The sequence below is a fragment of the Nomascus leucogenys genome, chromosome 3, assembly GCF_006542625.1.
Source record: "Nomascus leucogenys isolate Asia chromosome 3, Asia_NLE_v1, whole genome shotgun sequence".
NCBI classification, from domain to species: domain Eukaryota; kingdom Metazoa; phylum Chordata; class Mammalia; order Primates; family Hylobatidae; genus Nomascus; species Nomascus leucogenys.
Window position 1 is genome coordinate 130,734,066 of NC_044383.1, and position 26,197 is coordinate 130,760,262.

Here is a 26,197-nt window from a genome sequence, read left to right on the forward strand (position 1 = left end):
TAACAAAATGCCATAGACTGAGTAGCTTATAAACCACAGAAATGTATTTCTCTCAGATCTGGGGACGGGGAAGTCCAAGATCAAGGCACTGGCAGATTGGATATTCTAGTGAGGGCCTGCTTTCTGGTTCATAGGTGTTACCTTCCAGGTGGGTCTTCACATGATGGCAAGGGCAGGGCAGCTCTCTGGGGCTTCCTTTACAGGGGTAGTAATCTCATTCATGAGAGCTCCAGCCATGATCTTATCACCTCCCAAAGGCCCCACCTCCTAATACCATTATTGTCAGGGTTAGGGGTTCAAAAAAAAAAAAGAATTTTGGGAGGACACAAATATTCAGACTATAGCAGAGTCTTATAAAGAAAAGCTTCAGAGTAGAAGGACAATAGAACTACGGTGTTTAGGAGTTTGTTCTCATTTACTAATTCAGATTCATTGCCTGAAATGAAAGTGTTCTATTTCTGCAGTGAGCTGTTTTACTGTTCATTACCAATGAAAGCCATGGAGACTCACACCACATCTTCATACCCAACTCTGGTGCCTGCTTTTCTGTTTGTAAATTCACACTTACTTATGGTACATTAGTGGCTGTCACACCAGAGTTAGCTACAATTAGGTTGCTTCCATTAAATTCAGGAGGAAAAGATAATTGTCAAACTAATATGGATAGTTATGCTGACAATTTTATAAGGGAAGAGTAGGAAAAAAATTGATAGACACTCTATCTTAAATTTGTTAGATTTATCTAATGAAAAGAAACTTTGAGTTTAACTTTTTGAAAACTCAGAAAAGTATAGAGAAGAAAACTAAACTTATCTGTAATCCTCTTCTATAGAGGTTACACTATTTTTGTTTATTTTTATAGTCCTATTGTGTATGTGTAAAATTATACACAAATGCGTATGCCAATTAAAATACGTACTTTTAAAAATGAAATTTTCATAATATATAGTTTTATATCCTGTTTTTAAAAATATTATATCACCACTAATATATTATGATAGCTTCCACTCTTTTACTCTAAAAACAATCAGTGTCTTAAAACATTTTTTATACATAAGTCTTCTTAAGTTAGATAATTTTAACATTTTTATAGCTTTTTAAAATTGCAGTAGTTTTGGGGGGAACAGGTGATGTTTGGTTACATCCATAAATTCTTTAGTGATGATTTCTGAGATTTTGGTGCACTCATCACCCAAGCAGTGTACACTGAACCTAATGTGTAGTCTTTTATCCCTCACCCCACCTCCCACCCTTCCCCTGGAGCTCCCAGAGTCCATTATACCATTCTTATGACCTTCTGTCATCATAGCTCAGCTCCCACTTACAAGTGAGGACATACGATGTTTGATTTTCCATTCCTGACTTACTTCACTTAGGATAATGGTCTCCAACTCTATCCAGGTTTCTGTGAATGCCATTATTTCATTCCTTTTTATGCTTGAGTAGTATTCCATGGTATGTGTGTGTGTGTGTGTGTGTGCGTGTGTGTATACATGTATGTTTACATTTTCTTTATCCACTTGTTGACTGATTGGCATTTGTGCTGGTTCCATATTTTTGCAATCACAAATGGTGTTGCTATAAACATTCCTGTGCACATGTCTTTCTCATATAATGACTTCTTTTCTTCTGGGAAGATACCCAAGTATGGAATTGATGGATCAAATTGTAGTTCTACTTTTAGTTCTTTAAGGACTCTCCATACTGTTTTTCATAGTGGTTGTACTAGTTTATACTCCCATGAGCAGTGTAAAACTTCCCTTTTTACCACATCTACACCAGTATCTATTTTCTTTTATTTTTAAATTACGGCCATTCTTGCAGGAGTAAGGGGGTATCACATTGTGGTTTTGATTTGCATTTCCCTGATAATTAGTGATGCTGAGCATTTTTTCATGTGTTTGTTGGCCATTTGTGTATCTTCTTTTGGGAATTGTCTATTCATGTCCTTAACCAAGTTTTTGATGGGATTATTTGTTTTTATTCTTGCTGATTTGTTTGAGTTCCTTGTGGATTCTGGATATTAGTCCTTTGCTGGATGCATAGTTTGTGAATATTTTCTCCCACTCTGTGACTCTATGGGCTGTCCATTTCCTCTGCTGATTGTTTCTTTCGCTGTGTAGAAGCTTTTTCATTTAATTAAGTCCCGTCTATTTATAATTGTTTTTGTTGCATTTGCTTTTGGGTTCTTGGTCATGAAATCTTTGCCTAAGCCAATGTCTAGAAGAGTTTTTCTGATGTTATCTTCTAGAATTTTTATGGTTTCAGATCTTAGATTTAAGTCTTTGATCCATCTTGAATTGATTTTTGTATAAGGTGAGAGATGAGGATCCAATTTCATTCTTCTGCATGTGGCTTACCAATTAACCCAGCACCATTTGTTGAATAGAGTAACATTCCCCACTTTATGCTTGTGTTTGCTGTGTCGAAAATCAGTTGTCTGTATATATTTGGCTTTATTTCTGGGCTCTCTATTCTGATCCATTAGTCTATGTGCCTGTCTTTATACCAGTACCATGCTCTTTTGGTAAGTATAGCCTTGTAGTATAGTTTGAAGTCAGGTAATGGGATGCCTCCAGATTTCTTCCTTTTGTTTAGTCTTGCTTTGGCTGTGTGGGGTCCTTTTTGCTTCCATATGAATTTTAGAGTTTTTTTTTTCTAGTTCTATGAAGAATGATGCTGGTATTTTGATGGGAATCATGTAGAATTTATAGATTGTTTTTGACAGTATAGTCATTTTCACAATATTTATTCTACTCATACATGAGCATGGGATGTGCTTCCATTTGTTTGTGTTGTCTGTGATTTCTTTCAGCAGCATTTTATAGTTTTCCTTGTAGAGATCTTTTACCTCCTTGGTTAGGTATAATCCTAAGTATTTTATTTTTTTTACAGCTATTTTAAAAGGGGTTGAATTCTTGATTTGTTCTCAGCTTGGTCACTGTTGGTGTATAGCTGTGCCACTGATTTGTGTACATTCATTTTGTATCCTGAAACTTTACTGAATTTATTTATCAGATCTGGGAGCTTTTTGGTTGAGTCTTTAGGGTTTTTTAGGTATACGGTCATGTCATCAGCTAACAGTTTGACTTCCTTTTTACAGATAATAGTTTGACTTCCTTTTTACAGATTTGTATGCCCTTTATTTCTTTCTCTTGTCTGATTGCACTGTCTAGGACTTCCAGTACTATGTTGAACAGCTAACAGTTTGACTTCCTTTTTACAGATTTGGATGTCCTTTATTTCTTTCTCTTGTCTGATTGCACTGTCTAGTACTTCCAGTACTATGTTGAATAAAAGTGATGAAAGTGGACATCCTTGTCTTGTTCCATTTCTCAGGGGGAATGCTTTTAACTTTTCCCCATTAAGTATAAGGTTGGCTGTGAATTCATCATAGATGGCTTTTATTACCTTAGGGAATGTCTTGTCTATGCCAATTTTCCTGAGGGTTTTAATCGTAAAGGGATGCTGGATTTTGTCAATTGCTTTTTCTGTGGCTATTGAGATGATCATGTGATTTTTTGTTTTTAATTCTATTATGTGTTGTATCACATTTATTGACTTGTGTATGTTAAACCATCCCTGCATCCCTGGTATGAAACCCATTTGATCGTGGTGGATTATCTGTTTGATATGCTGTTTGATTCAGTTAGCTAGTATGTTTTTGAGGATTTTTGGATCTGTGTTTATCAGTGATATTGGTCTGTAGTTTTCTTTTTTGTTATGTCCCTTTCTGGTTTTGGTATCAGGGTGATACTGACTTCATGGAATGATTTAGGGAGGATTTCCTCTTTCTCTGTCTCATAGAATAGTGTCAATAGGATTGGTACCTGTTTTTCTTTGAATGTCTGATAGAATTCAGCTGTGAATCCATCTGGTCCTGGACTTTTTTTTTTTTTTGGTAGCTTTTTAATTACCATTTCAATCTTGCTGCTTGTTACTAGTCTATTCTGAGTTTCTCTTTCTCCCTGGTTTAATTTAGGAGGGTTGTATATTTCCAGGAATTTATCCATCTCCTCTATGTTTTCTAGCTTATGTGTGTAAAGGTGTTCACATTGCTCATGGTAGCCTTGAATCATCTTTTGAATTTCTGTAGTATCAGTTGTAGTATCACTCATTTCATTTCTAATTGAGCTCATTTATATCCTCTCTCTTCTTTTCTTGGTTAATCATGTTAATGGTCTATCAGTTTTATTTATCTTTTCAAAGAACCAGCTCTTTGTTTCACTTACTTTTTGTGTTTTTTGTTTGTTTGTTTCACTTTCATTTAGTCCTGCTCTGATCTTTGTTATTTCTTTTCTTCTGCTGGATTTGGGTTTGGCTTGCTCTTGTTTCTCTGGTTCCTTGAGGTGTGACCTTAAGTTGTCTGTTTGTGCTCTTTCAGACTTTTTGGTGTAGACATTTAATGCTGTGTACATTCCTCTTAGCACCACTTTTGCTATATCCCAGAGGTTTTGATAGGTTGTGTCACTATTATTGTTCAGTTCAAAGAATTTTTTAATTTCCATCTTGATATCTTTGTTAACTGAAAGATCATTCAGGAGCAGATTATTTAATTTCCATGTATTTGTATACTTTTGAAGGTTCCTTTCAGAATTAATTCACAATTTTATTCCATTGTGGTCTTCTGAGAAAGTACTTGATATAATTTTGATTTTCTTAAATTTATTGAGGATTGTTTTATGGCCTATCATATGGTCTGTCTTGAAGAATGTTCCATGTGCTGATGAAAAGAATGTATATTCTGCAGTTGTTAGGTAGACTGTTCTATAAATATCTGTTAAGCCCATTTGTTCTAGGGTATAGTTTAAGTTCATTGTTTCTTTGTTGACTTTCTGTCTTGATGACCCCTCTAGTGCTGTCAGTGGAATATTGAAGTCCCCTACAATTATTGTGTTGCTATCTGTCCCATTTTTTAGGTCTAGTAGTAATTATTTTATAAATTTGGGAGCTCCTATGTTAGGTGTATGGACTAATCCTTTTATCATTATATAATATCCTTTCTTGTCTTTTTAGTTTTTGCTTTAAAGTCTGTTTTGTCTGATATAAGAATAGCTACTCCTGCTTGCTTTTGGTTTCCATTTGCATGTAATATCTTTTTCTAATCCTTTACTTTGAATTTTTATGAGTCCTTATGTGTTAGGTGAGTCTCTTGAAGGCAGCAGATACTTGGTTGTTGGATTTTTATTCATTCTGCCATTCTGTATCTTTTAAGTGGAGCATTTAGGCTATTTACATTCAATGTTAATATTGAGATGTGAGGTACTATTCTATTCATTATGCTGGTTGTTGCTTGAATACCCTTTTTTAAAAAATTGTGTTGTTTTATAGGTTCTGTGAGATTTATGATTTAAGGAGATTATATTTTGGTGTATTTCAAGGCATTTTTCAAGATTTGGAGCTCCTTTTATGATTTCTCGTAGTACTGATTTGGTAGTGGTGAATTCTCTCAGCATTTATTTGTCTGAAAAAGACTTTATCTCTGCTTAATTTATGAAGCTTAGTTTCACTGGATGCAAAATTCTTGGCTGATAGTTATTTTGTTTAGGGAGGCTAACAGTAAGACCCCAATCCCTTCTGGCTTGCAGAGTTTCTGCTGATAAATCTGCTGTTAATCTTATAGGATTTCCCTTGTAGGTTACCTGATGCTTTTGCCTCACAGCTCTTAAGATTCTTTTCTTCATTTTGATTTTGGATAACCTGATGCCTAGGCGATGATCTTTTTGTGATGAATTTCCCGGGTGTTCTTTCAGCTTCTTGTATTTGGATGTCTAGATTTTTAGCAAAACCATGGAAGTTTTCATTGATTTTTTTTTTTCAAATAAATTTTCCAAACTTTTAGGTTTCTCTTCTTCCTCAGGAACATGAATTATTCTTAGATTTGGTTGTTTAACATAATCCTAAATTTCTTGGAGGCTGTTTTTTTTTTTAATTATTTTTTCTTTGTCTTTGTCAGATTGGGTTAGTTAGAAAGCCTTGTCTTTGAGCTCTGAAGTTTTTTTTTTTTTCTACTTGCTCAATTCTCTTGAAACTTTTCAGTGTATTTTGCATTTCTCTAAGTGTGTCTTTCATTTCCAGAAGTTGTGATTGTCTTTTATTTATGGTATCTATTTCTCTGAAGACTTTTTCATCCATAACCTGTGTTGTTTTTTTAATTTCTTTTTTTGAGATGAGGTCTCCCCCTGTCACCCAGGCTGGTGTGTAGTGGTGTGACCTTGGCCCACTGTAACTCTGCCTCCCAGGCTCAAGCAGTCTTCCCACCTCAGTCTCCCAAGTAGCTGGGACCACAGGTGCATTCCACCATTTCCAGCTATTTTTTTTGTATTTTGGGTAGAGATGGGGTTTCACCATGTTGCCCAGGCAGGTCTCAAACTCCTGAGTTCAAGTGACCCTCCTGCCTTGGCCTCCCAAAGTACTGGGATTACTGGCGTGAGCCACCACACTTGGCCATTTTTAAAATTTCTTTAAGGTGGTTTTTACCTTTCTCTGGTGCCTCCTTGAGTAGCTTAATAATCAACCTTCTGAATTATTTATCTGGCAATTCAGATATTTCTTGTTGGTTTGGATTGGATCCATTGCTGGAAAGGTAATGTGATCTTTTGAGGCTGTTATAGAACTTTATTTTGTCATATTACCAGAACTGCTTTTTTAGTTCCCCTTCTCATTTGAATAGACTGTTTCATTGGAAAGATCTGGAACTCACAGGCTGCTGTTCAGATTCTTTTGCCCCATAAGATGATCACTTGATGTAGTGGTCTCCCCCTTCCCCTAGGGATGGGGCTTCCTGAGAACCAGACTGCAGTGATTGTTATGCTCTTCTGCGTCTAGCCACCCAGCAGGGCTACTGGGCTCCAATCTGGTCCTAGGGAATGTCTGCAAAGAGTCTGTGATGTGATCTGTCCTCAGGTCTCCCAGCCGTGGATAGTAGCACCTGCTCCAGTGGAGGCTGCAGGGGAGTGAAGTGGACTCTGTGGGAATCCTTGGTTGTAGTTTGGTTTAGTGCTCTGGTTTTCTCGAATGCCAGTTATGCTAGCAGTGAAGTTGTCATGTGAACATACTCAGGACTTGTGGTTAAGCTGACGTGTGGTAAGCAGTGGAATTAGCTGTTGTTTTCTCCTTCTTTGGAGCAGGGTTGTTCTGTTATGAGTTGCTGTCATGACTTGAGTTGGTTGGCCTCTAGCCAGATGGTGGTGCTTTCAAGAGAGCGCCAGCTGCAGTAGTAGAAGGATGGTATAATGTTGCTCTATGTTGGCCAGGATGAGTACTCAGGTCATCTCAGGTGATGGGTGAGGCTGTAAAACTCCCAAGAGCTTATGCTGTCTTGTGGCATTTGCAGTGGCAAGTTGCTTCTTTGAAAGGGTCTGTGAATTCTTTTGGTTTTCCTGGTATGTTCCTGCAGTGGTTCTTGGAGCGAAAGTTCACAGTGTGAGTCTCCAGACGCTGTTCTGTCTGTCTAGGCAGGAGCTGTGCATTAGACCTGTCTCCTATCTGCCATTTTCCTCAAAAGAATTTTAAGTATATGGCTTTTGATATAGATTGCCAAATGTTTCCCCAAAATCGGAACCAATTTTTAAAAAATTTATAATAATTCTAATTTTACTTAAACTGCCCCCAAATGTATTTTATAAAGATAAACTATTTTTCTTTTTTTTGGCTTTTTCATTTAATACTGGATAGAAATAAATTATTGAAATTTCCCAGATAATGCATGCAATCGTTTTGGATAAATCAGTGGGATAATATTTTCTTTTATATTTAGTTATCAAAATAGATTAAGGGCAAGTAAAGTTAGGGAGACTGACTTTCTTTGTACTTTCTTTATAGTTAGCCAGAAAGTTTTCTGTTACAGAAGAATTAGATTGTTATTTACATGCCAAATATATGTTTTTAGTGCTTATTCCCAAGAATGATCTTTCACAGCAATAATAAAATAATTAGGCTGATAAATTTAAGAACCATTTTAAATCAAATAGCATCACTTAAATATGTGTATAAAGGCTAGATCTTGTCAAAATTTCACTCTTCCCTCTTTCTCTGTTTTTGTGTGTGCATAAGCCTGAATGTATCAGTTATTCTATGCTTTTGGAAGTATTTTTGCTGACAAGTTAAAAAATTTTTTTTTTTTAATTATACTTGAAGTTCTGGGATACATGTGCAAAACGTGCAGGTTTGTTACATAGGTATACATGTGCCATGGTGGTTTGTTGCACCCATTAACCTGTCATCTACATTAGGTATTTCTCCTAATGCTATCCCTTCCCTAGCCCCCCACCCCACAACAGGCCCCGGTGTGTGATGAAACCATCGTTACTAGTTTTTATGTCTTAAAGATGATGAACTTGTATATGAAAATATTCTTTTAACATTTTAGAGATAAATTTTATATAAGACTGAAAGGACAAACTATTAGTAAATGTTTCAAAATGTGAAAAACACTTTAGTTATAGTTATGTAATATCTTAGTGACCTCTGTAAGGTGTAATATTTTAAGGGAAGTTTTACCTATGTGAAAAGGGGAGAGTAAGAGTCTGTTGGATATTAAGCAAAGTTCAATGATTTGGCAACAACAGTGGTATAAAATTTCAAAAATTGCTAATTGAATCTGATATACCAACATCTAACTCCCTGGTACATGAAATATAGATTATAATACATTTTTTTAAAAAATTGAGGAGTCAATGTATTGAACGCCTTTTAAAAAATTTCAATTTAAGTTCTGGGATACATGTGCTGAACGTGCAGGTTTGTTCCATAGGTGTACATGTGACATGGTGGTTTGCTGCACCTATCAACCCGTCATCTAGGTTTTAAGCCCTGCATACATTAGGTATTTGTCCTAATGCTCTCCCTCTCCTTTCCGCCTACCCCCCGACATCCCCCGGTGTGTGATGTCCCCTTGCCTGTGTCCATGTGTTCTCATTTTTCAGCTCCCACTTATGAGTGAGAACATGTGGTGTTTGGTTTTCTGTTCCTGTGTTAGTTTGCTGAGGATGATGGTTTCCAGCTTCACCCATGTCCCTGCAAAGGACATGAACTCGTTATTTTTTATGGCTGTATAGTATTCCATGGTGTATATGTGCCACATTTGCTTTATCCAGTCTATCATTGATGGGCATTTGGGTTGGTTTCAAGTCTTTGTTATTGTAAATAGTGCTGCAGTAAACATACATGTGCATTTTTCTTTGTGGTAGAATGATTTAAAATCCTTTGGGTATATACCCAGTGATGGGATTCTGGGTCAAATGGCATTTTTGGTTCTATATCCTTGAGGAATCACCACACTGTCTTCCACAATGGTTGTACTAATTTACACTGCCACCAACAGTGTAAAAGCATTCCAATTTCTCCACATCCTCGCCAGCACCCCGTTGTTTCCTCACCATTCTAACTGGCAGGAGATGGTATCTCACTGTGGTTTTGATTTGCATTTCTCTAATGACCAGTGCTGATGAGCTTTTTTTCATATGTTTGTGGCCACATAAATATCTTCTTTTGAGAAGTGTCTCTTCGAATCCTTTGCCCACTTTTTGATGGGGTTGTTTGCTTTTTTTCTTGTAAATTTAAGTTCCTCGTAGATTCTGGATATTAGCCCTTTGTCAGATGGATAGATTGCAGAAGTTTTCTCCCATTCTGTAGGTTGCCTGTTCACTCTGATGATAGTTTCTTTTGCTGCCCAGAGTAATTGATAGATTCAGTGCTATTCCCATCAAGCTACCATTGACTTTCTTCACAGAACTAGAGAAAATGACTTTAAATTTCATATGGAACCAAAAAAGAGCCTGTATAGCCAAGACAATCCTAAGCAAAAAGAACAAAGCTGGAGGTATTGAAGATTTAAAGACTATAATTTTCAGAATAATAAGAATTTTGGAAGCACTTGAATTTCTTATAATTTAAGGTGAAATGAACTATTTTGCTTGAGAGCAACTCATCTGTGAATATAAAGATATACCGATTCCTAACATTTGCATTATCTATTTGCTTTTCTCTGTTTAGGACATCCAGGCAGAAATTGATGCCCACAATGACATATTTAAAAGCATTGACGGAAACAGGCAGAAGATGGTAAAAGCTTTGGGAAATTCTGAAGAGGCTACTATGCTTCAACATCGACTGGATGATATGAACCAAAGATGGAATGACTTAAAAGCAAAATCTGCTAGCATCAGGTCAGAATAGTCAATATCAAAATAAAAATAATGGGGTGGAAGGGGTAGATACTTGTGATTTTTGTATATCAGAAAGAGAAAGCGCAGCCTTAACACCAGTGCTACTTCATCAGAAATAGTTTAAGATTTTAATGCAAAGCCTGTTTCCTTGAGTTATATAGTTCAAGCTCTATTTGTGTCCAATACTCTCTGCCAGCTGTTCTAGACTATTCACAAATGTTCATATATTTTAAGCCTAACAATACTAGTAACAATACTGTTAGCAACATCTGCTAATTACTGAGTGTTTACCTTGACTAAGTACTTGTTAGGATCTTTACAAATGTTACTTTAGTCCATAATCAAAAAATCCTAGTAAGGTGGGTGGTAACATTATTTCTTCTATGAGGAAACAGAGGTTTAATGAATATAAGAAACTTGCCAAGTTTTGGGGCTAAGAAGTGCCAAGCCAGAATTTGAATCTAGATCTTTTTGACTCTTGGCAGTGAACATGTTTTGCTTAATCATCCTGTTTGTATGCCTCATTCAAAATGTATTTATAGAAATTAAATATCTCTTATGGACACTAAAATGGAAAATTGATGATTCATGTCTGCATTTGGAGAGAGTAAAATTAAAGAAGGATGAACCTTAGGACCAGAATTCTGACTAGGAAAATACCTTGAAAATTATCCAGAGAGACAGTATGATTAGTGTTATTGGGGTCAAGAATATTTTAAGATCGTGTTTAATAGATAGTGGACAGATCCTAATTATATATAAATTTAGTGAATACTGGCTGAAAAATATGTTATTGGGCAAAAATCTGAAAGCAGAACATTGGCAGGAAGTCCTAGATCAGTTTTTGTTTTGTTTTGTTTTCTGCCGTGTACCATGTGTACAGCCATTAAACCAAATGGTCTTGAATTTGACTCAGACTTTACTATTTACTCTCTGATCTTGAACAAACTACTCAGCCTGTTTGAGCCTTAGATTATTTTATTTACAAAATCAAAATAGAAATATTTAACACCCATGATTGCTATGAAGATTGAATGGAATGATTTGATAGTTCCCTAATCTATGTAAATCCTGCCTAAGAAAGCATCTAGTTAAATATTTTTATACATAAAGGGGCTCAGTGGATCTGCCTCAGCTGGTTTCAAGATTTAGTGGAGAACAGAATCTTCAATGATTACTTATCATGAATGAATTAAAATTTTTTTTCTAAGATGTTTTCAAAGGTTTTTATTCTTCTGGAGCTCAGAGAGTGGAATTTGTAGTTCCTCTTACATATGAGGAAGGGAGCAATGTAGCATGGACATGGATGCTCTGTGTAAAGTTCCCATTAGAAAATATACTAGGTCAGCATTGGCCAACTACTTTTTCTTTTTTTTTTTTGAGACAGAGTCTCGCTCTGTCGCCCAGGCTGGAGTGCAGTGGCACGATCTCGGCTCACTGCAAGCTCCGCCTCCCGGGTTCACGCCATTCTCCTGCCTCAGCCTCTCTGAGTAGCTGGGACTACAAGCGCCCGCCACCACGCCCGGCTAATTTTTTTTTTGTATTTTTAGTAGAGACGGGATTTCACCGTGGTCTCGATCTCCTGACCTCGTGATCCGCCCGCCTCGGCCTCCCAAAGTGCTGGAATTACAAGCGTGAGCCACCGCGCCTGGCCACTTTTTCTTAATAAGAGAAGAAAATTAGGGAGTACTATGTAGTGAGGGATTATACTTGTTTAAGACTTGAATTTTCAACTGCCTAGATCCCATCAGGTTGCAACTTTCCATTCCTCATAAATATGAATACAAATATTTAAAATGTTAATAGTGGAAAGCATTCACTGAGCATCCAACAAAGTCATCTATGCCAACAACCTAAGAATTCCAGAGCTGGCCCTAGTGAAGATGGTATACATGGTGCTGGGATTTTCAGAGGTTAGAGAATGACTTATTTAGGAAGAATAATTTAATGAAGACCTATATCATAAACAGATCATTCTAAGTAAAAAGTTACAGACAAAAAATGTTTGGTCTTTCTTGGGAGTTATTGCCTAAGCCTATCATGACACTTTTTTTTTTTTAACCTGGAGAGAAAGAACTTATAAACTACAGTTGGAATATTATGTAATAAGTAAGTTAACATTATTTTTAGAAGATGGGAGAATATGCTTGTGCCAGTGGACTTTTGCATTTAGGTAGATCAGACATTCCAGTAAAATGTGATAATAAATTAATGTGATAATGAATTAAAATAACTTTTACTTTGATTAGTCACCTCAAGAGATTCAAGCACTTATTCAAGCATGTAATAAAAACTTATTTCTGTGCTTAAGGCATTGCTATTAATAAGATATAGTCCCTACCCCTAGAGGTTCACAAATCTGTTCAGATTAAGGTAGGGCTCAAAGCAGAGAGTGGTTGCTCTCACTTCAGATGATCAAAGAAGGCTTCATAAAAGAGATCATTCCTTAGCTGAGCCTTGAAACATATATAGTTATTCCCCAGATAGTCTAGGTGATGACTGGGGAAGGGTAACTAAGTTAGGGGCTTGAAATAACTCTGTGTTTATATGAAAATCAATACATTAAGTCTGGCTGAGAATACAGTTTGCTGCTGGTGTTGTGGGGAAAAGACTATGGTTAGCAAAAAGACAGAGGGGTAAGAGACAAGTCATGCACACTTACATGTAACCAAGCTCCCTTCCACTGTGGATGGAATTGGGAGACATGATTAGATTTGGGCTTTGGAAGAATCCCTCACACAACTGTGGAGGATGCCTTGGATGAGCCTGTTCTGAAGAGGGGAGACCTGGTAAGAGACACTTTTGGCATCTAGGAAAGTGGAGAGAGATTGAGTAGATAATTAGTTCACGTTGTTAAGGCACTGGTGAGACATCCAGGAGAAGATAGCCAAAGCCATTAGATGGAGATCTGCTCTTCAAAAGAGAGCAGTAGGTGAAATAGACAGATGGGAGGGGGTATCCAGAGACAGATGGCAGGTAACCATTGTGAGTTAGTTATTAGAGAGGGTGAAACATTAGAAGAGGGCAAAGCAAAGAAGTCCAAGAAACTCTAATACATAAGGAATGGTGAAGGAGAGGGAAGCAGCAAGGAAACTGAGAAGTCCCTATTCTGAAGAGGGACGAGATCCAGGAATGTTGTCAAGAGCCAAGGAAAGAGGGATTTCTAAAATTAGTGCGTAAGTAATGGTGCAAGCTGCTTGAAGAAGTGGAGTAAGATCAGGCCTGCAGAGTCCAGGAGCAATTAGAAGGGCTTTGGTGGCCTTTTGCCAGGGCCTTTTTTCTTTTTCGATTGAGGGAGAAATCTGATTGCAGAGGACTAAAGAGACAGAAGGGGAGGTGAGGACGTGGAAATAGAACTGAGTCTACTCAGTCTCATTATCTCAAGGAACTCATCTGTGAAGGGAAGAGGAGGGAAGAATGCATTTGCTATATTATTATAGTTGATAGTATTGCAAGTTTATAACAGCTGGCGGCTGTATCTATATCTATATTAACCTGTCCGTGCTTTTACAGAGATTAGGTATGGCTTTTAAAAAAGTTTTTTAATTTTATTTTTAATGTTTGTGGGCATATAGTAGGTGTATATATTTATGGAGTACACGAGATATTTTGGTACAGGCATGCATGCAATGCATAGTAATCACATCATGGAATATGTGGTATCTGTCCCCTCAAGCGTTTATCTTTTGTGTTACAAACAATCCAATTATACTTTTTTAGTTATTTTAAAATGTACAACTAAGTTATTATTGACCATAATCACCTTTGTTTTGCTATCAAATACTGATCTTATTCATTCTTTCTGTTTTTTATACCTGTTAATCATCACCATTTCCTCCCCATCACCCCCCTGCCCCACCAACTCCCCTTCCCAGCCTCTGGTAGCCATCCTTCTACTCTATCTCCGTGAGTTCAATTGTTTTGATTTTTAGATCCTCAAAATAACTGAGAATAGTCAATGTTTGTCTTTCTGCACCTGGTTTATTTCACTTAACATAATGATCTCCCCTTCCATCCACATTGTTGCAAATGAAAGAATGGTGGACTAGTACTCCACTGTGTATAAATACATTTTCTTTATCCATTTATCTGTTGATGAACACTTACGTTGCTTCCAAATCTTGACTATTGTGAACAGTGCTGCCACAAACATGGGAGTGCAGATATTTCTGTGATATACTGATTTCCTTTCTTTTGGGTTTATAGCCAGCAGTGGGATTGCTGGATCATATGGTAGCCCTATTTTTAGTTTTTTGAGGAACCTCCAAACTGTTCTCCATAATGTTTATATTAACTTACATTCCCACCAACAGTTCACAAGGGTTCCTTTTTCTCCACATGCTAGACAGCATTTGTTATTGCCTGACTTTTGAATAAAAGCCATTTTTAACTAGATTAGGTATGTTCAGCTAAAGACGTAAATGATCTCTTCTTCATCTTTATATTTTAAAAAATGAATGATAAAATTAAAATAACATGTTTGTTATTACTTGGATATTTATAAAAGATAAAATGGTTTGTTGTTTAATTTAGCCTCTACATTTGCCAAAAATAGTGGCACATGGTATGTGCTCAGTAATTGTTAGCTATTATTATTCTCATTGATTACCTCTTTGTTTGGCACTAATTTAAAAGACATAGGAATTCTCTCTACCCTGTATTTTTCTCTCTTGGTCGGTAATGTTGGAGATTTCTGAGAAGGTCTCCCAAAACAGCTTCCCCCCTTGCTGGCTTGATTCTGAACAAGTATGAAACAAAGTGCGCTCAAGGGGCATTCATCATGTGGCCAATAGAGAACTCAAATGCCATGTTAATTACTAATAGAGGCCAGGTTGGAGGTGGTAACTTAGAGTGAAGGTGAGTGGGGCTGTCAACCAAACTCCAGAATGAGGCAGAATCACCAGCAGTCACTGGGCAAGGTGGCTTCCCAAGTGAGAAACCATACATGGAAGAGTAGAAAAGAACTCAGTATCTTCATGGCCTGTTGTCAAGTGGACCGTATGGGCTGAGCTAAGCATGCCCAATTATTCTCCCTGAATTTACAGATCTGATTCGTCACTCTACCTTTTCAGGGACTGTTTCAGGGGTGGAGAAGAGACTGGAGTGTGCTTAGTGAGAAAATCCCTCCCCAAGGAGTGGGAGGAGTGTTCTCATAACAAATCTGTAGAGGCAGTCCACCTCCCAGGCTCCTGACTCCTTCGTTGCCTACTGAAAGTGATCACTGTGGAGCACACTGTTCAGCCCTACTTCTCTGTTCTTTCCTCTCATTCCTTTAATGCACAATCTGCCCCTTATACTGCCTTCTATTGTGAACACATTCTCCTATGTCTTAAATATTTCTCGAAACTCTTCCATCACTTTTCTCTCTAAATGTTGGGTTTCCCCTTAATTGCCTACTTTGCTTGAAACTCTTTCAATAGAGGTTAATTTCCTCATTTTCCTCACCTAGCAGCCAATGAGAATATTCTGAATCTTTACCAACTGCTATGGACACCAAACGGCCTGAATACCAGCCATAAACATCAAATGTGGTGCCAGAAAACACTGGCTGAAAAGGGAGCCCTGTCACACAGGGATAAGAGGGACAATTGCCAGCCTCATTGTGACTCGTTAAGCACTGCTTCTCCATGTCTCAACAACATCTCCTTAGAAGTGAATGCATCCATTATCCTAACCTTTCATCATCTTATTTCTGCTTCTTCCTGATCTATATATAGGACACGCTTCTACATTCCTCATTAATTCAAGTGTCCCTTTACTTTTTTTTTTTTTTTGAGACAGAGTCTTGCTCTGTCTCCCAGGCTGGAGTACAGTGGCACGAACTTGGCTCACTGCAACCTCCACCTCCTGGGTTCAAGTAATTCTCCTGCCTCAGCCTCCCGAGTAGCTGGGATTACAGGTGGCTGCCACCACACCCAGCTTATTTTTGTATTTTTAGTGGAGACGAGGTTTCATCATGTTGGCCAGGCTGGTCTCAAATTCCTGACCTCAGGTGACCCACTCGCCTTGGCCTCCCAAAGTGCTGGGATTACAGACGTGAGCCACCATGCCCAGCCCCATTTACCTTTTATTCTCCATCCTTTTCTCAGCTATTATTGTTGGTGCCAATATCCATATTCATAACTTTTTATATTTTGATTTCCAAGTTTCTTTTTACTTTATCTGTAAATGCCTTTATCCCTGTTCTAAGTCCCATATATCTTGTCACACTGGGACTCAGTTAACATTTCCTGTCATCTTGGCATCCCTGAGATAATCTCCAGGAGATCAAGGGCAGACTGTTTTCCAGAGTACACATTTTATTTTATTACATTCGACCTGGCCATGTGCATCCGAATGCAATTGGTTTTCCCCTATTAGTTAGTGAAGAGCCCTCTGTTGTATCAAATCAAGTAAGAATTGTTTACAACCTCATCAGTAAAATAGCTCTCCTTCACATTAAAGTTATGAGTCCTATCCAGGGACTTCATTAGCTTATTATATACTGGACCTATCTATCTACTCTTATCTAACTTTATAGTTTTATCCAGTTCATTTTTATTTTTTACTTACTTATTTTTTAAAAGTTTTACAATTTCAATAGCTTTAAGGGTACAGGTGATTTTAGTTACAAGGATGAATTGTATAGCGGTGAAGTCTGAGATTTTAGTGCACCCATCACTTGAGTACTGTACATTGTACCCATTTGGTAGTTTTTTTTTTTATCTCTCACTGCCCTGGTAACCTCCCCGACCTCTGAGTCTCATATGTCCATTATATCACTCTATATGCCTTTGCATACCCATAGCCTATCTCCCACTTATAAGTGAGATCATACAGTGTTTGGTTTTCCATTCCTGAGTTACTTTACTTAGAATAATGGCCTCTAGCTCCATTCAAGTTGCTGCAAGAGACATTATTTTATTCTTTTCTATGGCTGAGTGGTATTTCATGGTATACACATACCACATGTTCCTTATTCACTCATTGATTGATAGACACTTAGGTTGGTTCCAAATCTTTGCAATTGTGGATTGTGCTGTGATAAACATATGAGTGCCAGTATCTTTTTGACATAATGACTTCTTTTCCTTTTGGTAGATACCTAGCAGTGGTATTGCTAGATCAAATGGTAGATGTACTTTTAGTTCTTTGAGGAATCTGCTTAGAGATTGTACTAATTTGCATTCTCAGCAGTGTATAAGCATTCCCATTTCACCACATCCTCATCGACATCTATTATTTTTTGACTTTTTAGTAATGGCCATTCTGGTCAGGGTAAGGTAGTTTTACCAGCATTTCCCTGAGGATTAGTGATATTGAGTGTTTCTTCATATGTTTGTTGCCCAGTTGTATATCTTCTTTTGAGAAATGTCTAATCATGTCATTTGCCCACTTTTTAATAGGATTATTTGTTTTTGTTCTTGCTAATTTGAGTTCCTTGTAGATTCTGGATATCAGTTCTTTGTTGGGTGCATTGTTTACAAATATTTTCTCCCATTCTGTAGGTTGTTTTTTTGCTCTGTTGATTATTTCTTTTGCTGTGCAGAAGCATTTTAGTTTAAGTAGGTCCCATTTATTTATTTTTGTTCTTGCTACATTGGCATTTGCTTTTGGGGTCTTAGTCATAAATTCTTTGCCTAGGCCAATTTTCAGTAGAGTTTTTCCTAGAATTTCTTCTAAAATTGTTAATGGTTTCAGGTCTTAGATTTAAGTCTTTAATCCATGTTGAGTTGATTTTTGTATATAGTGAGAAATAGGAATTCAGTTTCATTCTTCTACATGTGACTTTCCAGTTTTCCCAGCATCATTTATTGAATAGCATGTCCTTTTTCCAATTTATGTTTTTGTGTGCTTTCTCAAAATCAGTTGGTTGTAAGTATTTGGCTGTATTTCTAGGTTCTCTATTCTGCTTCATTGGTCTATGAAGATGCTTGATATAATTTTGATTTTTAAAAATTAATTGAGACTTGTTTTGTGGCCTTATGTATTTTGGAGAATGTTCCATATGCTGATGAGAGGATTGTATATTCTTCAGTTCTTGAGTAGAATGTTCTGTAAAAAGCAGTTCAGTGCACTTGTTCTAGAGTGCAGTTTAAGTCCAGTGTTTCTTTGTTGACTTTCTGCCTCAATGATGTGTCTAGTGCTGTCAGTATAGTGTTGAAGTCCCCTACTGTTAATGTGCTGCAGTCTTTCTCTTTTCTTAGGCCTAGTAGTAATTGTTTTATGAATTTGGTAGCTCCAGAGCTAGACGCATGTATGTTTAGGATTGTAGTATCTTCTTGTTGGATTGATCCTTTTGTCATTATATAATGACCTTCTTTGTCTTTTTTTTAACTGTTGTTGCTTTTAAAGTCTGTTTTATCTGATATAAGAATAGCTACTACTGTTCACTTTTGGTTGCCATTTGCATGTCATATTTTCTTCCACCACTTTACCTTGAGTCTATAAGAATCCTTATGTGTTAGGTGAGTGTCTTGAAGAGACAGTTTGGTTTGTTTTTATCCATTCTGCCATTATGTCTTTTAGGTGGGAAATTTAGACCATTTATGTTCAATGTTATTATTAAGATGTGAGGCACTGTTTCAGTTATCATGTTGATTGTCACCTAGACACTTTGTTTTCTTTATTGTGTTATTGTTTTATAGACGCTGTGAGTTTTATGCTTTCAGAAGGTTCTGTTCTGGGGCATAATCACCTTTTGTTTCAAGGTTGAGAACTCCTTTTAGCATTTCTTGTGTGGCTGGTCTTGTATTGACTTGCATATGTTGAACCATTCCTGCGTCCCTGGGATGAAACCTGCTTGGTTTTGGTGAGTTATCTTATTGATGTGCTGTTGGATTTGGTTTACTAGTATTTTGTTGAGGATTTTTGCATCTATGTTCATCAGGGATATTGGTCTGTACTTTTTTTGTTATATTGTTTCCTGGTGTTGGTATCACAGTGATAATGGCTTCATAGAATGAGTTAGAGAAAATTTTCTCTTTCTCACCTAACACATAAGGATACTTATAGACTCAAGGTAAAGAGGGTGAAAACATATGCAATTGAAAACCAAAAGTGAAGAGGAGTAGCTATTCTAACATTAGATAAAACAGACTTTAAAGTAAAAACAATCAAAAAAAGACAAAGAAGGTTATTATATAATAATGAAATAATCAAACAAGAAGATATAATCCTAAATATATATACATATGACAAATTCCTTTGGCATTTGGCTGTCTGGAAAATACTTTATTTCTCCATCATTTATGAAACTTAGTTTTGCTGAATACAAAATTCTTGACTGACGGTTTTTTTCTGTTTAAAGAGGCTAGAGGTAGGATCCAAATTCCTGTTAGCTTGTAAGGTTTCCACTGAGTCTGACTTAGCAGTCTGCTAAGTCTGCTGTTCATTCGATAAGTTTTTCTTTATAGGTTACTTGATGCTTTTGTCTCAGTGCTCCTAGAACTGTTTCTTGCATGTTGACATTAGATAGCCTGATGACCATACGCTTTGCTGATGTCCTTTTTGTAGTGAATCTCCTAGGGCTGCTTTGTGTTTCTTGTATTTAGGTGTCTGAATCTCTAGCAAGGCTAGAGAAGTTTTCCTCAGTTATTTCCTCAAATAAGTTTTCCAAACTATTTGGTTTTTCTTCTCCCTCAGGAACACCAGTGATTCTTAGATTTGGCCCTTTTACATAATCCCATATTTCTTGAAAACTTTGTTCATTTCTTTTCATTCTTTTTTCTTTAATTTTGTTTGATTGGGTTAATTTGAAAGCCTTGTCTTTTGACAGGCTTTTGACAGAATTTTGACAAGGCTCTGAAATTCTTTCTTATACTTAGTCTAATCTATTAAAACTTTCCACTGCGTTTTGTAATTCCTTAAATATGTATTCCATTTCCAGAAGTTGTGTTTTTTTAAATCTATCTCATTAGAAAATTTTTCATTCATATCCTGAATTGGTTTTATAATTTCTTTGTGTTGTTTTTCACCTTTCTCTTGTATCTCCTTGAGTAACTTAATAGTCATCCTTTTTGTATTCTTTATCTGGTATTTCCAAAGATTTCATATTGATTAGGATTTATTGCTGGAGAGCTAGTGTGATCATTTGGTGGTGTTAAAGAACCCTGTTTGGTCATATTACTGGAATTATTTTTCTGGCTCCTTCTCATTGCAGAAGACTATTTATTCTAATTATTTTTGAATTTATTTTTGATTTGACTATGTGTTCTTTTAAATTTCTTTTTCTCTCCTTGAGGATGTGACTTTAATGATTCTGGTTTATTGTAACCTAATTCAGCTCTGCATGCGTTCAGGGGTGAAGACTCTGTATGATTTCCTTGGTTATAGAGTCTGTATGATGGCTTTCTCAGATACTTATTGTAGTAGTAATGTGCTTGGTGTGTGAGTAGGTTCACTGTCTCCTGTGGCATTGGAATGGCAGTGGTCTCGTGAAGGTTATCTCATTCCCCAGTGGTGTGCACTTATTTATTTTATCCAGTATTTCATTTCCTAGGTTGAACAGTTCAGGTTTCAGGGCAATAGTGGAGGTGTCCATGAGTAAAAACCAAACAGGTGGGTAATGTAATACCCAGTGATGCACAGAGGTCCCAGCCTTGACAGAGGCAGCTGGGGGATTTCTCAGGGAAATGAACTGAGGTCTTTTCAGGGAAAAGGGAGGAAGCTACCTCAGCCCTCCTGTCAGGCCAGCAAGAAAGCCCCACTACCCAGTCACTCTCCTGACCCAGTTTCCTGGCTATTCAGATGACACAGGCACCTCTTTCCATCTGTAGGAATGCTGATGTTACATATAGAGAGGGACTGTGACTCTACCCCTCAGGTAAGCCTGAACCTGGAAGGCACTTCCCTTGTGGGGAGGCAGTCACCCCACTCTTCTAGAATGGTTGTCTACAGGTGCACCCACGCCAGGCTCCTGTGGGAGCAGCACCAGGTGTGTCTGCAATGGTGAGTGAAGGAGAGAAGTCCCCTCCTCCAAGACCCTTCATTAGCACCAGGGCTGCCTGACTGTTGGGGCAGAGCTGCAGACTTTCTCCACTGAGCCCAGCATTACACCCATGCCTCTGCTGAAAGAAACTTCCCGCAGGTGGAAATGTCTGGGACTCAAGGCCTGCCGTCTTCATTCTTTTGTCATTCTTTGTCCCACAGGTTGCTCCCTTGATTTGGAGCACTCCCTCTTTCCCCCAGGAGTGGGAATCCCTGAGGGCCAGACTACTGTGAATGCTGCCGCTCCACTCGGTCTAGCAACCAATTTGGACTGCCACAATCCAGGCTGGTGCGGGGGGAATGTCTGCAAGGGATCCAGTGATGTGACCTGTCCCGAAGTCTCACAGCAGTGGGTGCCAGCACCAGCTCTGAGGGGGGTTGCAGAGGAGTGATGTAGACTCTGTGATATTCCTTGGTTATAAATAGCCTTAGTGTGTTGGCTTTCTCACATGCCATGTGTAATAGTAATGAACGGGTCCCCTGGGCAGACTCAGGTCCTCCTGGTTAGCCAGGGTGATGCAGGTAATGGTAATGGCCAAGGTCACACAAGTTTTCCCCTTCCTGGTGCGGTGTTATTCTCCTTGCAGGTGCTATCATGGACTGTGTCAGTTGGCCTCCAGCTAGGAGGTGGCACTTGGAAAAGGGCACTGGCTGTGGTGGTACTGGTGGGATTTATGCTTTGCCTTATGTTACCCAGGGGAGGTACTCTGGTGTCCCAAGCAATGGGAGGGGCCATAGAGCTCCCAAAAGTTTCTGGTTTTTCTTGTGTGTGTGTGTTCAGCTACCAGGAGGAGTGAAGGGGCAAAACCAGGAGGGAGGTGGATCAGGCAAGTCCATGCTCTGGCTCTCTACAGGCAGACGCAAGCAGCAGCCCTAGTGGGATTGGAGGACAGTTTGCTGGCTGCTGGGGTAGGGTTCCAAGGAGGGGCACAGCTGCCTCTGCTGCATAGAAGAGTGCAAATGAGGAGTGGGGTGTAGCTGGCGCAATAAGACCCACCTAGCTTCCCTGCACTTGGCAAGGCAGGTCTTCCATCTGCAGCATTCTCTAGCGGCAACAGCTAGCAATGTTCCAGCCAGTCTGCACTCAAACTCAAAACTGCCCCAGATCATAAGCTTTTCCAGTGGAGATGGAAACTGCAGGGCTTTCAGGCCATGCCCATCCTCATCTGCCCATGAAGCAGGGGCACCCAGCTCCTATGCCCACTCAAGTTTATATCATGAATCTCAGTTGGGAGCTTCTCTTAACCTGCGACCCGTGCCTGAGTTAATTGGCTGACTTCCACGAGGTCTCCTGTGACATAGGATCAGGAATGACTTCCCTTCATCCCTCTGGAGACTGGGAGTGCACACACAGCACATCCCAATGTGGTTCCTTCTCATCTACTCCCCATTGCTCACTACATCAGCTCCGGAGCTGGGTAGGGTTAAGGCCTTTCCCCTGACCTGGATTGCCAGGTTCCCCAGTGGGTGTGTATATCCTGTAGACAGTTTCTCCCTTTTTCACACTCTGGGGACTTACAATTTTTGGCCTGGCTCATAATATACACTGCAGCCTGCTGCTTCTTTCAAAGGGTCTGTGGTGTCTGTCAGTTTTCTTGTTAAGTTCCTGTGTTGCTTCTTGGAAATAAGTTCACAGTATGAATCTTTACACACTATTTTGTCTTTCCAAGTGGAAGAGGCGTGCTAACAATGCTTCCAATTCACCATCTAGGGGAAAAAAAGTTTTATTCAGTTTATATGCTAGATCTACAATATTTCAACTTGATTATTTATTTATTTATGAAACAGAGTCTTGCTCTGTTGCCCAGGCTGGAGTGCAATGGTGCAATCTTGGCTCACTACAACCTCCATCTCCCAGGTTCAAGGATGCTCATGCCTCAGCCTCCCATGTAGCTGGAAATACAGGCACATGCCACCATGCCCAGCTAATTTTTGTATTTTTAGTAGAGACGAGGTTTCGCCATATTGGCTGGGCTGCTCTCAAGCTCCTGGCCTCAAGTGATCCACCCTCCTCGGCCTCCCAAAGTGCTAGGATTACAGGTGTGAGCCACTGCACCCGACCCCAACTTGATTATATTAAAATGTACATCCTCCAGTATTTTCAACTGTCAAATTCTCCAGCTTTTAAACATTTATTCCTTTTTTTCCTGAATTTTCACATCTTCTAATCTTCAGTTGCTTAAACCCTTCCTCTTTTCAGACTCTATTAATCCCTTCTATTTAGTTGGAGCCCATCATAAGATACTTCAGCAGTGTCAGGACCTTGAATTTCCTTTCCCTTTTAACTTCTTCTATTTCCCAGTCTCTGACATTCCAATGTCCACACCCTCTCTATCCCTTGCCTTTAATCTTGGATTCTGCCTAGTGTTGCACTAGAAAGTGAAAAATGGTAACATTGATCCTGCTATAATTTGATACTTTCTACTTGCAATTGGTGTGATTTTCAATGATTTTCTATTATATTCACCACCTTGTCTATTTTATTTTTAAATTATTTATTATTTAGATTTCATGTTTATTTTATTTAACTTTTATTTTCAGTTCAGTGTACATGTACAGGTTTGTTATATAGGTAAACTAGTGTCATGGGGGCTTGTTGCACAGATTATTTCATCACTCAGGCATTAAGCCTAGTACCCTATAGTTATTTTTACTGATCCTCTCCCTCCTCCCATCTTCCATCCTCTGATAGGCTCCAGTGTTTATTGGTCTCTTCTATGTATCCATGTGTTCTCATCATTTAGCTCCCACTTATAAGTGAAGACATGTGGTATTTGGTTTTCTGTTCCTGCATTAGTTTGCTGAGGATAATGGCCTCCAGCTTCATCCTTGTTCCTGCAAAGAACATGGTCTTGTTCTTTTTCATGGCTGCATAGTATTCCATGGTGTATATGTACCACATTTTTTCAATCCAGTCTTATCATTGATGGGCATTTAAGTTGATTCCATGTCTTTGCTATTGTGCATAGTACTACAATGAACATACATGTGCATGTGTCTTTATAATAGAATGATTTATATTCCTTTGGGTATATACCCAGTAATGGGATTGCTGGGTCAAATGGTATTTATGTTTTTAGATCTTTGAGGAATCGCCACACTGTCTTCCTCAACAGATGAACTAATTTACACTCCAACCAACAGTGTAAAAGTGTTCCTTTTTCTCCTCAACCTTGTCAGCATCTGTTATATTTAAATATGACTTTTTACTAATAGACATTCTGACTGGTGTGAGACGGTATCTCATTGTGGTTTTGATTTGCATTTCTCTAATGATCAGTGATGTTGATTTTTTTTTTAATATGCTTGTTGGCTGCATATATATATCTTCTTTTGCAAAGTGTCTGTTCATGTCCTTTGCCCACTTTTTATGGTGTTTGTTTTTTCCATGTAAATTTGTTTACATTCCTTATAGATGCTCAATATTAGACCTTTGTCAGATGCATAGTTTGCAACAGTTGTTTCCCATTCTGTATGTTTACTCTGTTGATAGTTTCTTTTACTGTGCAGAAGCTCTTTAGCTTAATTAGATCCCATTTATCAAATTTTTGCCTTTGTTGCAGTTGCTTTTGGTGTCTTCATCATGAAATTTTTGCCCATTCTGATGTGTAGAATGGTATTGCCTCAGTTTTCTTTCGGTTTTTTTTTTTTTATATAGTTTTGGGTTTTACATTTAAGTATTTAATCCATTTTGAGTTTAGTTTTTTTATATGGTATAAGGAAGAGGTCCACTTTCAATGTTTTGCATATGGCTAGCCAGTTACCCAGCAACATTTATTGAATAGGGAATCATTTCCCCATTGCTTATTTTTGTCAGCTTTGTCAAAGATCATATAGTTGTAGGCATACAGCCTTATTTCTGAGTTCTCTATTCTGTTCCATTGGTCTATGTGTCTATTTTTGTACTGGTACCATGCTGTTTTGGTTACTATAGACCTGTAGTATAGTTTGAAGTCAGGTATTATGATGCCTCCAGCTTTATTCTTTTTGCTTAGGATTGCCTTGACTATTTTGCTCTTTTTTGGTTTCATATGAATTTTAAAATAGTTTTCTCTAGTTCTGTGAAGAACATTATTGGTAGTTTAATAGGAATAGCATTGAATTTATAAGTTGCTTTGGGCAGTATGGTCATTTTAATGATATTGATCCCTCCTATCCACGAGCATGGAATATTTTTCTATTGGTTTGTGTTGTCTCTGATTTTTTTATAGATCTCCTTGTAGAGATCTTTCCCTTCCCTGGTTAGCTATATTTGTAAGTATTTTATTTTTTTTTGTGGCAGTTGTGAATGAGATTGTGTTCCTGCTTTGGCTCTCAGCTTGACTGTTGTTGATATGTAGGAATGCTAGTGATTTTTGCACATTGATTTTTTATCCTGAGATGCTGCTGAAGTTGTTTATTAGCTTAAGGAGCTTTTGGGCTGAGACTGTGAAGTTTTCTGGATATAGAATCTTGTCACTTGCAAACAGATATAGTTTGACTTCCCCTCTTTCTATTTGGTAGCCCTTTATTTCTTTCTCTTTCCTGATTGCCCTGGCCAGGACTTCCAATATTGTGTTGAAGGAGTGGTGAGAGAGGGCATCCTTGTCTTGTGCCAGTTTTTAAGGGGAATGCTTCCAGCTTTTGCCCATTCAGTATGATGTTGGCTGTGGGTTTGTTGTAGATGGTTCTTAGTATTTAGAGGTATGCTCCTTCAATATCTAGTTTGTTGAGAATTTTTAACCTAAGGATGTTGAATTTTGTTGAAAGCCTTTTCTACATGTATTGAGATAATCATGTGGTTTTTGTCTTGTTCTGTTTATGTGATGAATCACATTTATTGATTTGTGTATGTTGAACCAACCTTGCATCCTAGGGATAAAGCCTACTTGATCGTGGTAGATTAGCTTTTTCATGTGCTGCTGGATTTGGTGTGCCAGTGTTCTGCTGAGGATTTTTGAATTGATGTTCATGAAGGATATTAGCCTAAAGTTTTTTTTGTTGTTGTTGTGTTTCTGGCAGGTTTTGGTATCAGGATGATGCTGGCCTCATATAATGAGTTAGGGAGGAGTTCTTCCTCC

The 26,197-nt window shown here is 38.0% G+C and overlaps 1 protein-coding gene across 3 annotated transcripts in view; it reads left to right on the forward strand.

The window, feature by feature from the left end:
- UTRN (utrophin) overlaps positions 1-26,197 on the forward strand; it is a 573,765-nt gene that overhangs the window by 390,641 nt on the left and 156,927 nt on the right. For all 3 annotated transcript variants that reach the window (XM_030809793.1, XM_030809794.1, XM_030809795.1), the window contains one exon: positions 9,997-10,169. In XM_030809793.1, the coding sequence (XP_030665653.1) occupies positions 9,997-10,169 (173 nt within the window). The remainder of the gene's footprint in view (positions 1-9,996; positions 10,170-26,197) is intronic.